The sequence below is a fragment of the Salarias fasciatus genome, chromosome 11 (assembly GCF_902148845.1).
Source record: "Salarias fasciatus chromosome 11, fSalaFa1.1, whole genome shotgun sequence".
NCBI classification, from domain to species: domain Eukaryota; kingdom Metazoa; phylum Chordata; class Actinopteri; order Blenniiformes; family Blenniidae; genus Salarias; species Salarias fasciatus.
In genome coordinates, this window is record NC_043755.1 from 14,627,740 (window position 1) to 14,643,216 (window position 15,477).

The 15,477-nt window shown below is 43.5% G+C and overlaps 3 protein-coding genes across 4 annotated transcripts; 2 read left to right on the forward strand and 1 right to left on the reverse strand.

The window, feature by feature from the left end:
- Positions 1-940: 940 nt before the first annotated feature.
- On the reverse strand, positions 941-4,655 carry LOC115396682 (uncharacterized). 2 transcript variants are annotated; one of them, XM_030102665.1, is made up of 5 exons: positions 4,541-4,655; positions 4,194-4,269; positions 3,560-3,871; positions 2,801-3,226; positions 941-2,709 (listed from the first exon to the last, which is right to left on the reverse strand). In XM_030102665.1, the coding sequence occupies exons 3-5, from the start codon at positions 3,813-3,815 to the stop codon at positions 1,820-1,822; spliced, it is 1,572 nt and encodes a 523-aa protein (XP_029958525.1). In that variant the 5' UTR covers positions 3,816-3,871; positions 4,194-4,269; positions 4,541-4,655; the 3' UTR covers positions 941-1,819. The 2 variants fall into 2 exon arrangements, with proteins under 2 accessions (XP_029958525.1, XP_029958524.1); XM_030102664.1 differs by having other exon boundaries at positions 3,560-3,874.
- Positions 4,656-8,887: 4,232 nt separating this feature from the next.
- Positions 8,888-9,994, forward strand: LOC115396685 (trypsin-3-like). The gene is made up of 5 exons (XM_030102668.1): positions 8,888-8,933; positions 9,028-9,184; positions 9,271-9,524; positions 9,611-9,747; positions 9,845-9,994. The coding sequence occupies exons 1-5, from the start codon at positions 8,894-8,896 to the stop codon at positions 9,992-9,994; spliced, it is 738 nt and encodes a 245-aa protein (XP_029958528.1). The 5' UTR covers positions 8,888-8,893.
- Positions 9,995-12,687: 2,693 nt separating this feature from the next.
- LOC115396686 (trypsin-3) lies at positions 12,688-13,808 on the forward strand. The gene is made up of 5 exons (XM_030102670.1): positions 12,688-12,727; positions 12,808-12,964; positions 13,090-13,343; positions 13,425-13,561; positions 13,659-13,808. The coding sequence occupies exons 1-5, from the start codon at positions 12,688-12,690 to the stop codon at positions 13,806-13,808; spliced, it is 738 nt and encodes a 245-aa protein (XP_029958530.1).
- The last annotated feature ends 1,669 nt before the right edge of the window (positions 13,809-15,477 follow it).

The following is a 15,477-nucleotide window of genomic DNA, read 5'->3' on the forward strand; positions in this document are numbered from 1 at the left end:
TATCTGAAGCCTCATTGTTATGTTTGTTTAATGCTTATTTTAATAAAATCACACGTAGATGATGTCCACAATAGCTTTATCAAATCTCATGAATGTGCGGTTTGAACACTTTCAGCCTGTGGCCCGGGTTGCTTTAGTAGTGACCTTCAGCTCATCTTTTTTGTTTTTACATTTCATGTTGTTTTGGGAGATTCTCTTGATTTGTTTTTGGCATGTAGCAGATTATGTAGCTGATTCCCTTCAAGGTTGGGGTTGCATGCCTCAGATAGATGCATAAAGTTTCCCCCCAAAAAACCCTGTATTGACTTGGCTTTGCGTTTGATGGAACAAAACATAGGGTCCATAACAGCAAATTTCACATTGGATTTAAAGCAACATATATATGCCCTGTAACTGTCTTCCTTAAAACTCAGCTTTGGTTTTTGAATTAACTGAAAAAGCCTCTTTTGTCTTAAGAGACTGCAGTATAATATTTGCTGTTTTCCTTCCAATCAACACCATTTTACAGTTTTGATCCAGCACTATGTGAATTGGATCACTTTCAGGAAGGACCTGCTGGCTGCATTAATAGTTTATTCAAATTTTAATCTGTCAACTGTAGGGTCGTCTAAGGTCTGGTCTTGCCTTTTTCAAACAGGCAAATATTTTCAAATGTGAGAAATGAACTAGTGGAAATCCAGCCAGCCTCATAATACCAGTTTCTGCCAGAAGATGGCGTAAAGAGCTACACTAGTATCTTTTCTAGTCCTGTTTTATGAAGATGACTGAGAATTTTAAGAACTATTTTTCTAAAGGCAAATTCCAAAAAAACGGTGAGCCCTTAAAATGTACCTTGAAGTGATTAGGAAGTTACTGCATTTTGACTTTTCATTTCACGCTTGTTTGTTTCAATCTTAAAATTATATCTGTAGAGAAAAATCCACAAGTGGTCAGTTGGGTTTATTTGCAGTCCAACTCTGTTGTTTATTGAGTTACATTGTATCAGAACAGTAGCTATCTACAAAATATAGCTTGTGCAAAACTACATAGATGATGGCCATAAGCTGTTTCTTTGCAGCTATTCACAGAAACATCCATGATACCACATGCAATATTGTTATAAATAGCCCCTAGATACTTATGTGTTTATAGCCCAATGTATAAAATAAAGTCTGATGCATATTGTGAGGGTTATGTTTGCGAATGTTTCTTTGCGAACTCCGTTCTTTATGACTGCTCCACCCAGTGTCTCAAAAGACACTGAACAGTCTCACTTTAGTTTCCAACCAAACGTTGGAGAAGTACCATGAAACTGTTAAAAAAGAGCACAAGCATACATTAGCAGGTAATTACAATAGCTGTCTAACTACAATACATGTTAACAACTGCAGATTACAAGTACTTTATGACAATGTAGTAAGTGTAGTCAGTACTGAACTAGTAAGAGCATTATTGAGTTGTGCAGTCCTACTGCAAATCATGTACAGAGACATGCATATTATACATCAGCACCTACAGTACGCTGCTTTTCAGAGTATTGAGCGTCTCCTGGGTGAGGCTGTCACTTCAGAGAACAACTGTTTGTCATGATTTCTTAGAGCACAGGAACGTGCCTGAAGAATCCAGCTAATGATAAGGCCACCCGATGATTTCATGTTGTCATTTACTCATCCACATCAGTCCCTTCTTCACGCCAACCTCCTAACAAGGAATTCTAATCCGCAGACACTTAACAGTATCTTACAGAAAATGTACAGAAATACTGTCAGTATAAAAATCATTTCTTTTCACATTTTGAAACATGTACGATATGTAGCTTGAGTGTTTAAATACATTCTCCTTAGCGTCGTCTTCTGCGTCTGTGGTCGACCGCTCGCCCTCGTCGCGACCGCTGCACGTTTTCGTTTGAGTCTGCGGGGGAATCCGAGGGGAAAGTTCCGTGTATGTCGGGGGACGGCGGTGCAGCGATCACTGCAACAGCTGGCTGATGGTTCACGTGCTGGGTCACCTGTGACTGCTGCTGCTGTAGTTGTGTTTGGTGCTGCTGTTGTGCAATATGTGACTGGTGCAGCTGTAGCTGTGACTGCTGAGCGGTTTCTATCCGCTGCTGCTGCTGCTGCTGCTGCTGCTGCTGTGGTTCTGTGTGCTGTAACTGCTGCTGAACTGGCTGTGGCTGTAAGTGCTGCTGAGTCGTTTGTGATTGGTGCGCCTGCTGTATGCGATGTTGCTGCGGCTGTGGCTGCTGCTGGGCCTCCAGCACCCCTAACAGCCTTTGCAAAAGGACATTGTTTTGTTGCAGGCTAACTGCTAATGCCTCCTGTGAAGCGACAAGTGTTCTCATGTCTTGTCGGAAGCCTTCGCCAAACTCACGGAGACACTTTTCCACACGATTTCCCAGCTGTATAGCAGCTTCTCCCAAACCGCGCAGCTCATCTTCCAGCCAGGAGCGAGGGGGGGCCTCCAGAGGACCCTGCTGAGCTCCCAGTGAGGGCTGAGGACTGCTGGGCTGAGGGCTGCCATTGAGAAAAGGAGCGCTGTAGAGAGGTGAAGGAGGTAACCACCTTTCTGAGGGAGGGGGCGGTCCGATTCCTAGGCCCAGTCCTAAACCAAGCTTGTCCTCCATACTGTTGTCTACTGGTTCACAGTCAGGTTCTCCTATGTCTCTCTCACGTTCAGAATTGTCGTCATCTTTCTCCAAACCATCTCTCTCTGATCCCTCTGCTCCGACACCTGCAACAAAAAAGTAACAGAAGATATTATTTGCATCTATAAAACCTGTAAAGGAAGGCAGCTCATTTTTTTTCAGGGAGATTACTTTCACCTGGATCCGACTCAGGAAAACATGGGAAACTCGGCTTGGGTCTGTTGCTTTGCTTCTGCCTCGCATGCTGCAGCCTGGGGCTCGGCTGGGAAGAACGTCCGAGCATGGAAGCCCCTCTGCTGGAAGGCAAGTAACAGCTGCGGTGTCGGGCATCCGCCAGCCTGCCGCCGTTGCGCCTCTTTAAGTCGTCCCAGCGCTTCTTCACCTCCCGAAGGGTGCGCGGGACTCTGGACACCGCATTGACTCTTTCCAGGATTCCTGCCCAGATGCGTTCTCTCTCCCGCCGCCTGAGCCTCCCTGCAGGACCAAAGAGCTCCCCTTCACACCGAGTGACTTCCGACACCAACACCTCCAGCTCTGCTCCGCTGAAACGGCTCTTTCTTTTTCCAGCACCGCCAGCAGCCAGTGCAGCTGACATAGCTCTGTCTATAGAGTGTGAGAGAGGAAGGAAAAACATCAGGTCTACCAAAGTAAATAGCTTTGGCACGAGACAAGAGCTTTGGGAGTGTGTTGACAATGGTTGGATTTCAATAACAGAAAAAGTAGTCGTTCCTAAAATTCAATCTAGATTCAACAAATAAAACATTATAGCTACTTGTTCACTTTCTAAAACAGAAAGGTGCATTAAGCACACAGTGATCACATGTTCATGGCTCAGGGAAAATGAAACATGAAATAAATGAGTCATTCTATATGAAGGCATCCTGCATGAAGCAACATGATCTTCTGTTCTAAAGCTTTCGTCACATTCAGGCTTACTTTGTTCAATGGACAAGAGGTCGTCTGAGGACATGCCGGGTGCCATGAGGTTTGGATGCACCACTACCACGTTGAAGGGGAGACCCCCCGGTAACCCGCTGCTCTGGTCACAGCTGCCCTCTGAGTCGTCATCCTCCCTGGGGAAGCCGTTCTCTGAGGCTCCCCCTCCAAAGGGTCCCTCCGGAGACTCCACTTTGATGTGCATGGGAGGTGATTGCTCGTACAGCAGCCCCCCCTCCTCGTAGTACTCAGTCATGGATCGGACCTGATTCACAGCAGAACTGCCGGCCCGGCCAATTCTGATTCAGACAGCTTCTGCCCCATTAACACAAGCTACAAGTTAAACTGATCCTCCTGTCAACACACTGCAGCTCTACAGTCTGCTGTATCATGTCATTATGAATCATTTTATAAACACCTAACACACACACATAGTGAGATGACTGTGCTTTAGAGATATATAAGATAAACAGTACATTTAAAAAAAAACACTTATTAACAAGCTGATTAACTCAGTGCAGCTCAGTCAGCAGTAATAACATGTATGAATATGAGCCTGAACTAGACAGCTGCAGCTTGTGAAATCAATTTCAGAATAAAGGTCTTGGACACATATGAAGGCTGTGCAACACACCAGGGGGGCTCATTCATCTAAAGGTCCATCAGATTCACACTGACTCCTTCATCCAGGCACAGCATCGCCTCCAGAGCTGAAATACAGCAGAACAAAAACACAGCTCACTGACAGCAGCAACCTCTCGATCCTCTCACTCATGTTGATTTCTGTCTCATGTCGCATCGCTGCGCATTTTTTTCTGCACCACATCCGCAATGGTTGCGCATTCTGCATATATTAGTGCTGATCTGGCCACGGAGCTAACAGGCTACAGCAGTGAGAGAGAGGAGCAGCGGCAGTGTCCGCGCTGCCAGCCGCCGCGGGGCGGAGGGCGGCACGCGGCCCGGGCCGCCGGGCTCTCTTACCTCATGACGGAGACACACGGGAGCGAAACCAAACATAAACACGGACGGCACAGCTGTTAGCATGTTAGCATCAACACCGAAACACAAACCAGGCTGTCGCTCGGTGATGACGTCAGTGGAGGGGCACTCCGAGCAGCCAATGGGCGACGAGACAGGCATCTCCCGACTTCAGCACTCAATAACAGAGGACAAACAAAAAAGAAATGCTTTTATCTATGGAAAGAAACGGACCTCATTTACAATGATCAATTAATTATCAATGAATATTAATATCTGACTATGAGAGAGTAGCTTTAAATTTTGAGTTCAGGCCAAACTACAGTTTGTTTGGATTTTGCAGTGTTCTTTTGTGTCCATCTCTTCTGTTTCCCCACTGAAAACTGAAAATAATAAAGTTTATTACCCATTCTAAGATATCCCCTGGGGATCACACTGTTTTAAACAACCCAATCAATCAAACTTTACTTGTAAAGCACTTTTCAGATAGAAAAAAAGCAGCAACACAACGTGTTTTACAGCATTAAAGACATGAAACAATGTAAAAAAAAGAAAGTTCTTCCCTCCATCCATATATAATTCAATAAAACACATGATACAGTAAAACACACAGCACACTTTCCCCACAGGCATCAGCACCTGCCCCCCCCACCCCAACAGACAGGGGGAACCCCCACGCTGAGGTGGGGGGGGCCCGATCAGCCAGGCCAAAAGCACCCACACACAGCACCCCCAGCAGCAAAGCTGATCAGTGTGAACGACCCACCAAGGGAAGCACTGAGAATTGAAATTTGTAAAGTTTAAAATATAAAATATTATAAATGGCCTGGTATAAGATGAATAAAATAAAGTTATAAGTATGTGATAAAACCATTAAATAATGATGTTGGTAAGAAAAAATGTAAAAGGTCAATTAAAAGCCTGATTAAAAAGGTGTGTTTTTAACCTTCATTTAAAAATATTGACAGTCTCTGCGGTCCTGAGGTTCTCCAGCAGGCTGTTCCACAGGCGGGGGCCTCAGTGGCTAAAGCAAACCTCACCGTGGGTCTTTGGGACGCATAGTAGGCTGCTGCCAGGGGACCTCAGGGCCCATGAGGGGCGATATGGTTAAAAACAGATCTGCTAAATAAAAAGGCACAAGGCCGTTAAGACCTTCAAAAACTAAAATAAGAATTTGAACTCAATCCGGACAGGGAGCCCATGCAGCAACTTTAAAATGTGTTTAAAATGTGTGAGCCCACCTTTTGGTTGTCATAAGGATGCATGTGACAGAATTTTGTAATAATTGGAGATTTAGAATGCTCTTTTTGGGAAAATCGGAGAGTAAGGCATTACAGTAATCTTTATGACAGGAGATAAAAGCATGTATGAGCACCTCTGTACTGGCCTGAGAGAGAAATGGGTGGATTGTGGCTATATTCTTATTCATTCATTTATTTTCCACGCTGCTTTTCCTTTTCAGGGTCACAGGGTGGGTTGGGGGGGGGGGGGGGGGGGGGGGGGGGTCTGGAGTCAATCCCAGCTTTGTATTGGCGAGGGCGAGGCACACCCTGGACAGTTCATCACTCTGTCACAGGGCAAAGAAATAGAGAAGGACAATCATACGCTTTCACATTTGGACCTAGGGGCAATTTGGGGTCACCAATTAACCTGACCCTTCGGCTACATTTTTGTTATCATTATAATATGTGGGAAAAAATTGAGTTCAGAGTCAAAAATCACACCCAGGTGCCTTACAGATTATGGTGGTTTCAAATCTTGTAGTTTTCGTAAAAGTTTCTTTCTCTGGCTTTTGGGACCGATAACTAGAACCTCAGTTTTGTCCTGGTTGAGCTGTAGGAAATTCACTGCAGACTTCAGACTCTGAAATGCAGTTTAAAAGGGTTTCTATTGGCCCTGAGTCATCAGGAGACACGGCGACATACAGCTGAGTATCATCAGCGTAACTATGGAAACTGATGCTGTGTCTCCTGATGACGTCCCCAAGAGGAAGCATGTAGAGGTTAAAAAGAATGGCACCCAAAATTGAACCTTGAGGAACCCCACATCTAATTTCATGTGTTCCCAAGTAACATGTATTCATTCTTACATAAAAGCATCGATCTGTGAGATAAGAACTGAACCAGTTAAGAACAGTACCAGAGAGCCCCACCAGATGGCTCAGTCTATTTATTAAAATGTGATGGTCTACTGTATCAAAAGTGGTACTCAGGTCCAGTAGAACCAACACTGTGAGTTTTTTATTATCCAAATTCCACCTGATGGTTCACTCTAAACCAGACTTATGCCTTTCTAAAATCCTATTTCTGATTAAAAAGTTATTGGTTGAAAGTCAGTCTTTCTAAAACTTCACCTAAAAATGATACCTTGGATATAGGTCTGTAATTATTAAAAATGTTCGGTTCTAAATTGTTCTTCTTCAGAAGGTTCTTTGCCACTGCTCTTTTAAAGGCAGTGGTGAAGACACCCATCTGAAGAGAGCAATTTGTGTTATTTAAAAAAAAAAAAGGTTCCTCGAAGAAACCATGACATGATTTTAAACATGATGTGGGAATGGGATCTAAAAGGCAGGTTGTTGGATTTACGTGGCAGAAAACTCTACGAAGAATCCTCACATCAACCAGATCTAAACTGTCCAGAGTTTCCTCAGGCATGGACAGCTGTTCAGCTGTGCTCACTGATAAAACTAGTTGGGGTAAAAAACTGTTCCTGATGTCCATGATTTTAGTTCTGAAGTGGTCTGCAAATCTGTCACTGACAGCGTCTGTTGGAGTCTTAAAAGCTTTATCAAAATTAGTGACTGTGAAAATGTTGAAGGTGGAGAAGAGGAACTGGGGGTTGTTTTAATGGTCTGAGATGAATTAAGAGAAATGGAAAGTTCTTGCCTGTTTCACTGCATTATTGTAGGTTTTGAGTTGTTGACATGAACTCTCATGAACTATGAGGTTGAGTTTGATTTCCTGTATCTCCTCTCAGCACTCCTGCAATTTCTTTTTAATTTTTTGATTCTGCTGTTTTTTGTTGTTGTTGTTTTCCCTCCATGGAAGTTTAAGTTCTCCTTCAGTTGCTTTTGTTAAAAGTGGAAAAAATGAGTCCAGGGTGGACTTCAGTCGGCTGTTCAAATTATCAACAATATAAGACTGAGACTTGACGTGGAATTGGCATGAAAGCAAACTGGTGAGGAAATTTTGTTAAAACGTGCTTAAGGCTGCAGAAATCTCGTAGAGATTGGCTTTAGTCCACGTTGACCTGAAGAGAAACACAGCAACTGGCACTGCTCTGCAGATTGACTCAAAAAGCACAAGGTTGGGTCAATCAAGTTCAAATTCAGCAAATGAAGCTGGAGTTTTATACATTTCACTGTATTTTTTATAATGAAGAATGATGTCTGACTCGTCTCTTGACACCAAAACCAATGAAGTCATTTGGAAAAGTTGTCATTGGTTATCCTACATGTCAAATATTTTATTTTGTTATTTAGTGGAACTTGAGAGCAATGTCTATGTGCTCACTACAATACACTTGTTATCTTTCTTTTAATCTTTTTTTTTTTGTGAAATGTATTGTTTACTATTCCCTAAAGTGTAAGAACATTTTCCAAATAATTGCATAAGTTGAATACAAACTTTCCAAAGAATTGCTTGTTTTTACCTATTCAATATCATCAGTTCTGTAATGAATAATAGCCAATAGAGGCTATAAAAACTCTGTAATAACACAATTAATTTTAATATAATGACAATGCTGGCAGGTTTTCTCAGTTGTAATTCTCAAATAAGATAATTAATATAATCCACTTATAACCACAGCACATGTTTTTCATGGTACTTTGCTCCACATTCCATTTTGTCTTTCTTGAATCACTGGATGTTCACACGTATTTACCACATCTACTTTCATAATTTCAAGCAAGCAAACGCAAATAAAGTTGGAGAGCTTGAGCAAAAAAAAAAAAAAAGATCTTTGACATTTTCACAGGCAACAATATGATGAAAACTAATTTTATTAAGAAAAACACACTCAAAAAACCTACTTGTCAAAATGTCACATCTGAACACGGTGATAGAAATGAGAATCCTGCAGGATTTGCTCCATGTGGTGTCAGTTTTATGCTGTTATTTAAAAACTTCTGTGATGTTCAAAGTTTCTGTTTGATCAGATGTTGGATTAAACTCAAGACTTGTGTGTTTCCGTTTGTTTTATCAAAAAACATGCCGCATTTCCCAGGTGGGGTAATATTTAATCATCTGGTGGCCCACGAAAAAATCCTTGAGAGGGTGTGATAAACAAGAGCCTGGCCTGTATATAAACCCACTGGATGCACTGCTTGGTACGTTCGGTGAGTGCAGAACAGTCATGAAGTGCCTTATCCTTCTGGCCCTCTTTGCTGCAGCTTGTAAGTAGTTCCTGTTTTCAAAAGTGAATTTCTTCTTTGTTGTATTATTTTCAGAAGGGTGGTTAAAATTCTTGTGCTGACTGTTTGTGTTCAGATGCTGCTCCCATTGAGGATGACAAGATCATTGGAGGCTACGTGTGTGGCAAGAACTCCGTCAAATACCAGGCCTCTCTGAACTCTGGCTACCACTTCTGTGGCGGCTCCCTGATCTCCAGCACCTGGGTGGTGTCTGCTGCTCACTGCTACAAGTCGTAAGTAACATTTCTTCTTCCTGTCAGCACAGTCTGTTTTTCAACCTCATGATGCAAGTCGTTACACTTCATGTTTGTGTGTGCAGCCGCATTGAGGTGCGTCTTGGTGAGCACAACATCGCTGTCTCCGAAGGAACCGAGCAGTTCATCTCCTCCTCCAAGGTCATCCGTCACCCGTCATACAACAGCTACACCCTGGACAACGACATCATGCTGATCAAGCTCAGCAGGGCCGCCACCCTCAACAGCTACGTCGGCACCGTGTCTCTGCCCTCCAGCTGCGCCGGCGCTGGCACCAACTGTCTGATCTCTGGATGGGGCAACACCAGCACCTCTGGAAGTCAGTGACACACTCAACAGATATGTGAAGAATCGTTTTGTACACGCTGTAGGGCAGATATGAACGTGTATGGTTTGGTTTTCAAGGCAACTACCCTGATACCCTGAGGTGCCTGAATGCTCCCATCCTGAGCGACACCAGCTGCAAGAACGCCTACCCTGGAGAGATCACCTCCAACATGTTCTGCGCTGGATTCCTGGAGGGAGGAAAGGACTCTTGCCAGGTATGATCTCAACAAATGATCTCTGGATCTCTGTGTGGACAGCATCAACCTCTCACCACTTCCACTCACACTCCATCCTCTGTTTTCTGTGCATCAGGGTGACTCCGGTGGCCCCGTGGTGTGCAACGGTCAGCTGCAGGGTGTGGTGTCCTGGGGATACGGCTGTGCCCAGCCGAACCTGCCTGGAGTCTACGCCAAGGTCTGCAGATACAACTCCTGGATCAGCAGCACCATGTCCTCCAACTAAAGGCAATCAGCTGAGATGAAATAAAAGAGTAGCATAAATACCTGTCATTGTCTGTGTTGTGCTTCGTCTGAGTCAGGATTTATCCATGGACTCAACTCAGAAGGGAAATAAATGAAACAATGACTAAATAATGGAAAAATGAGAAAAAATGAGAACGAAGGATGATAAGTGCTGAGAAGGAAACCTAAGATGATCAGTTAAGGGTCAAAGCAACAACATACAGTCATGTCAGAATAAGGGTAATTAAAGAAAATAAAAAGCATAACATGACGAAAAAGAAAAGATATGGAGACAAACAGAAGATTTCATATAATATAAATCAAATATAAGTATTGAAAAGAAAAGTTATTCTATTAAAAAAAAATCACTTTAAAAACAAAAAGATAATCATACACTCAAACATTTTCAGTGAGCATACGATGTGTTTCCATGAAAATATCAAGCGCTTTTGAGAATTCAGTGGATAAATATGTGTATGTGCAACAACATGTTATCAGGTTGTTTCCCAGATGTGTTTTCACACACGGTTTTCCATATATCAAACTAGAAGTCCTGCAGTTGGGCTTTAATTCTCTGGCACGAGCACACAGGACTTTGTTTACTTATGTAATCTAATCAATTATTCCTGGCGTGAAGTATTTTTACAAATGTTTTTTTCTTACTTCTCAAAGTTGGGCAATATGGCAAACACTATCGTTGACTTTTGTTCCGTTAGGTGCAAATATAAGTCAGTAAGGGTTTTTTTAAAGGATGGAAAAAGTTGTTTTTTTATGAGTGTAGGAAAATATCTGTGCTTCACCAAGTCTCACCAAAGCTAATCTACCACTTCGATGAAGGCTCCCTTATCTGCTAACTGCCCAGCCCACACAAGAAAGAGGCTGAGGCATACACTGTAAGCATGAAATCACAGTGACATATTTAAATCAAGCCCTATTGTAATATTACAAGAAATTACTGTAAAAATATTTGAACCCTTAATTTTACAACATTTAACCATTATTAACAGCAAAAAACCCACAGTCAGATCTCCTGAATTGTCACATCGTGTTACTATGAAATCCAACCTGTACAGATTCAAACCACACTTATTTGTTCATTTAAACTACAGCACAGCTGATAGGGGTTTTATTGTGATTGACAAGTGAATTCTGTCATTGAGGCTCATAATGCTGAGACCTCTGACCAAGTCATTTAGGTTTGGTCTTGCATTCCAAAATGCTTTCTGAAAAGAACTTGAAATCAAAATGAGGTGACATTCCATGTTGCAAGAGCCAGTCTCTGTGTTGAATCGGGTTGTCAGGCACCCTGCTGTTGCCTGCCACCCAATCCAGACTGCACTCGGCCCCTACGGTTCCCACGGCGAGGAGCGAACCCACTGGAGGTCAGGCCCTTGTCGTTCCTTCGGGCTTGCATGCAAGTGCCTGGTAGCTGAGCCTGTGCCCATGGGGCCTGGCCAGGCTCAGCTACCACTGGGCACTTGCATGCAAGCCCCAACCGTAGGCCTGACTCCAGTGTGGGGCCCCAGCTGCGTCATACCAGGCGATGCATTGCCCTTTGACTTTATTCTTTTTATAAGGGCTTCTGAACTGCTGTTAGTCTGGCCCGTTACCCAGGACCAGTTTGCCATGGGAGACCCGGCCAGGGGCATAAAGTCCTGGACAACACAGCATCTGGGATCAAATGGGCACCCAGACTCCCCCATCAGGTTAATGTGGTAGTTCAGGGGGGACCGATTTACCGGTCAGTCTTTGTTCCTACCCTCATCAATGGTCATGAGCTTCGGGTCATGTCTGAGGAGCTCAGTCACCAGGGAGGAGCTCGGAGTAGAGCCACTGCTCCTCCACATCGAGAGGAGCCAGCTCAGGTGGCTCAGGCGCCTGTTCAGAATGCCTCCTGGATGCCTCCCTGGGGAGGTGCTCCATGCATGCCACACCGGGAGGAGGCCGGATTAACCAGCTGAAGCTGTTATTGCCTTCTGTTTCCAGGTGCTTCTTGGGCATCAACCTGGAAAGGGAAGCAAATTCAAAGAAGATATTAACAGTGTAAAATGATTTGAGACAGTCAAGGCATTGCAAACATGCTCTATCAGCAGAATGTATTTTCAAGTCAAAGTCAAACTGAGCTTTACTGTTAATTTTGTTATCAGACAAGACACAGTAGGGTCAAAATTCCGTCTCACTTGCTGTGGACATGCTATATTTATCAACTACTATACATAATATGAAATATAGACAACATATGGCACCCAAAATAGGATAAAATCAAGAAAAATAGTCTTTTCATAAGAAAAAATGAGGCATCAAGATGTAAAATGGAAAAATTAAGAAAGAAAGACATAGCAACATTGATTGCTTTTGAAAACTAAAAACTTCAGTTTTTCCAAAATTTCTGTAGAAATCAATTTTTATGATTTACTTTGATAAACATAAAGATCATGTTACCATAAATTAATGATGGGTGAAATTGCATGTATGTATATCTTTATGGTTATGAATTTGTTAGTGTGTTTGAGTAACTCCACATTATCAGCACGTATACATATGTGTTCCAGGTGTGTTTTCACATGGTCGTCGGCAACAAAAGTGTAAAATATGAATACGTGTGTCCTTGAGCAGTCAGATAGGAGAGGGACAGGGGCTTTAAAAGGGGCTGCAGAGGAGCTGAGCTTCACCCAGGCTCAGACCGGCATCACGATGAAGACCTTCATTCTTCTGGCTCTGTTCGCAGCAGCATGTAAGTATGAATCTTTCATTAAGTACATTTCTACAACTTTTCTGACAGCGTGTGGCCTAATGGCTGTCCTCCAAAATCAGATGCTGCTCCCATCGAGGACGACAAGATCGTGGGAGGCTATGAGTGCAGGAAGAACTCTGTGCCCTACCAGGTCTCTCTGAACTCTGGCTACCACTTCTGTGGAGGCTCCCTGATCTCCAGCACCTGGGTGGTGTCTGCTGCTCACTGCTACAAGTCGTAAGTCCATCAGAGAAAAGACAGACTCATCAAACCAGATCAAACTCTCACTGCTCTGTCATAATGGAGAAATGCAAAACGGTCCACTGAGAGTGAAATCCTTGTTGTTGCTCCTGCTTTGACAGCCGCGTTCAGGTGCGTCTCGGTGAGCACAACATTGCCGTCAACGAGGGAACCGAGCAGTTCATCAACTCTGCCAAGGTCATCCGTCACCCCAGATACAGCAGCTACAACCTGGACAACGACATCATGATGATCAAGCTCAGCAAGCCCGCCACCCTCAACAGCTACGTCCAGACCGTGTCCCTGCCCTCCAGCTGCGCCGGCGCTGGCACCAGCTGCCTGATCTCCGGATGGGGCAACATGAGCGGCTCCGGAAGTCAGTGACACACTCAACATGTGTGGACCGTATTCTCCACATCATGGGAGGAGGACTAACATGTATGATTTGGCTTTCTAGGCAACTACCCTGATCGCCTGAGGTGTCTGGATGCTCCCATCCTGAGTGACAGCAGCTGCAAGAACTCCTACCCTGGACAGATCACCTCCAACATGTTCTGCGCCGGATTCCTGGAGGGAGGAAAGGACTCCTGCCAGGTATGAGCTCAACGAATGATCTCTGGATCTCTGTGTGGACAGCATCAACTGCTCACCACTTCCACTCACGCTCCATCCTCTGCTTTCTGTGCATCAGGGTGACTCCGGTGGCCCCGTGGTGTGCAACGGTCAGCTGCAGGGTGTGGTGTCCTGGGGATACGGCTGTGCCCAGAGGAACCTGCCCGGAGTGTACGCCAAGGTCTGCAACTACAACTCCTGGATTCGCAACACCATGTCCTCCAACTAAATTCACCTCACTGTCTTTTGTTGCGACAATGAAACAACTTTCATGAATAAAACAATGGAAAAAAATAACCTGTTTGGCTGATTCCTATGTACATCTTTACTGGATTCAGGAATGGGCACAACTACAAATAAAATACCACAACAGTGTCTGTAGACTCTCCCACTGGCAGCTCTTTGTTGATAAATTCATTCTTAGGCTGCTTCCTTTCTACTTCACCACACATTTAATCAGGTCAAGAAAGCATTTTGGGTTGCGTTCTCAGGATTTTATTGAAATGTTTGTTACCAGAAATTGGACTGAACTGTATAAGACAGCCTATAAAAACGTTGCCCCCTCTTCATGAATAGTCTTCAAACGGACTTGAGACTAACAGAACTGGTCACAGTTGTGGAATTGAATCCTTGTTGAAGATCCGTAAAAGAGTTACTTTTGGTCACTGTGATTGTTTTGTCCATCAGTTTATTTCAAGCCGTGGTCTCCTGAACCACTTGTATTCAGTGTGTGAATGTATTTGTTGTTGTTGTAACCACCTGCTGCTGCCATGCCGAGTCCCTCTTGGAAAAGAGATTTTATATCTCAGTGAGACTTTTAACCTTGTTAAATAAAGGTTTGACTAATATCCTTGTGAAAGTGGTTTCTCGGCTCTGCTTCAGCTGAAGACACAAGAACTCACTGGGCACTGGTTTACCGACTAAACTCCAGACTTTGACTCCTGTCAGGAGGAGAAATCAGGCCCAGTTCTCCCATCGATTCCTCCAAGCCTAGTGTTACATCAAATATGTTTTCTTCGGGATATAGTCAAGTCGGCCCCGACCAACTCGGCCCCAAGCTAAGTCGGCCCATAGACATGGCCCATGGCTCTCAAGTCTCACGCATCGATCGTGACAGTCACGCATTACGGTCTTTTGTCACGCACTCACGGCACACATTGTATTTCTCAAGTTGAAAAAAAATACCGGTAAATATTTCTTGTGTGCCACTGCTATGGAACTGTAATTCACTGCTTTCAGCCTGGTTTTTCCTCCTGCGAACTCCACCTGAGCTGATATGAAGTTTGTGCAAAGAAAGAAGGAACCTTATTGGTGCTGAATTTAATTGAATGGTGACTTGTGTTACAGTGTAAAAATGATTTAAATGAAAGTGCATAATGTGAAATAATGTTAATATTTACATGAAATGCTTAGTGATTACATTAAATATGATGCACTTTATTGCATTTTGCAAAAAAAAAAAAAAGCTTTAAAACTGACACATTGTTGCCAACTTGTCAGCTTCTAATTTGTATAGAGGCTCATTTGCATATCGAGGTCAAATTAGATGCTGACGTCATTTAAAACGATACATTGTTGCGAACTCCGCAGTCAGGAAAGTTCTACATGACATCTTCATACAGAAAGAAGGAACCGTATTGGTGCAAAGTGAGTCACGTGAAGTAACACAGCGACAGCCATAGAGTCCTGATCAGTCAAAGGCAGCTTTTAAATGGAAGTACAGATATCTATTGTCATACATCTATTGTGTTTCATTATTCTTTTGCAAATGTAGAAATGATATCTACAGTTGCAAATCCTATTTGATTGGTGCCTTGTCTCATGTCATCACACAGGAACATCTGAATAATTAAGACTGATTTGAATTGATTGAAAGTCCTTTATTTGTCCCACAGGGG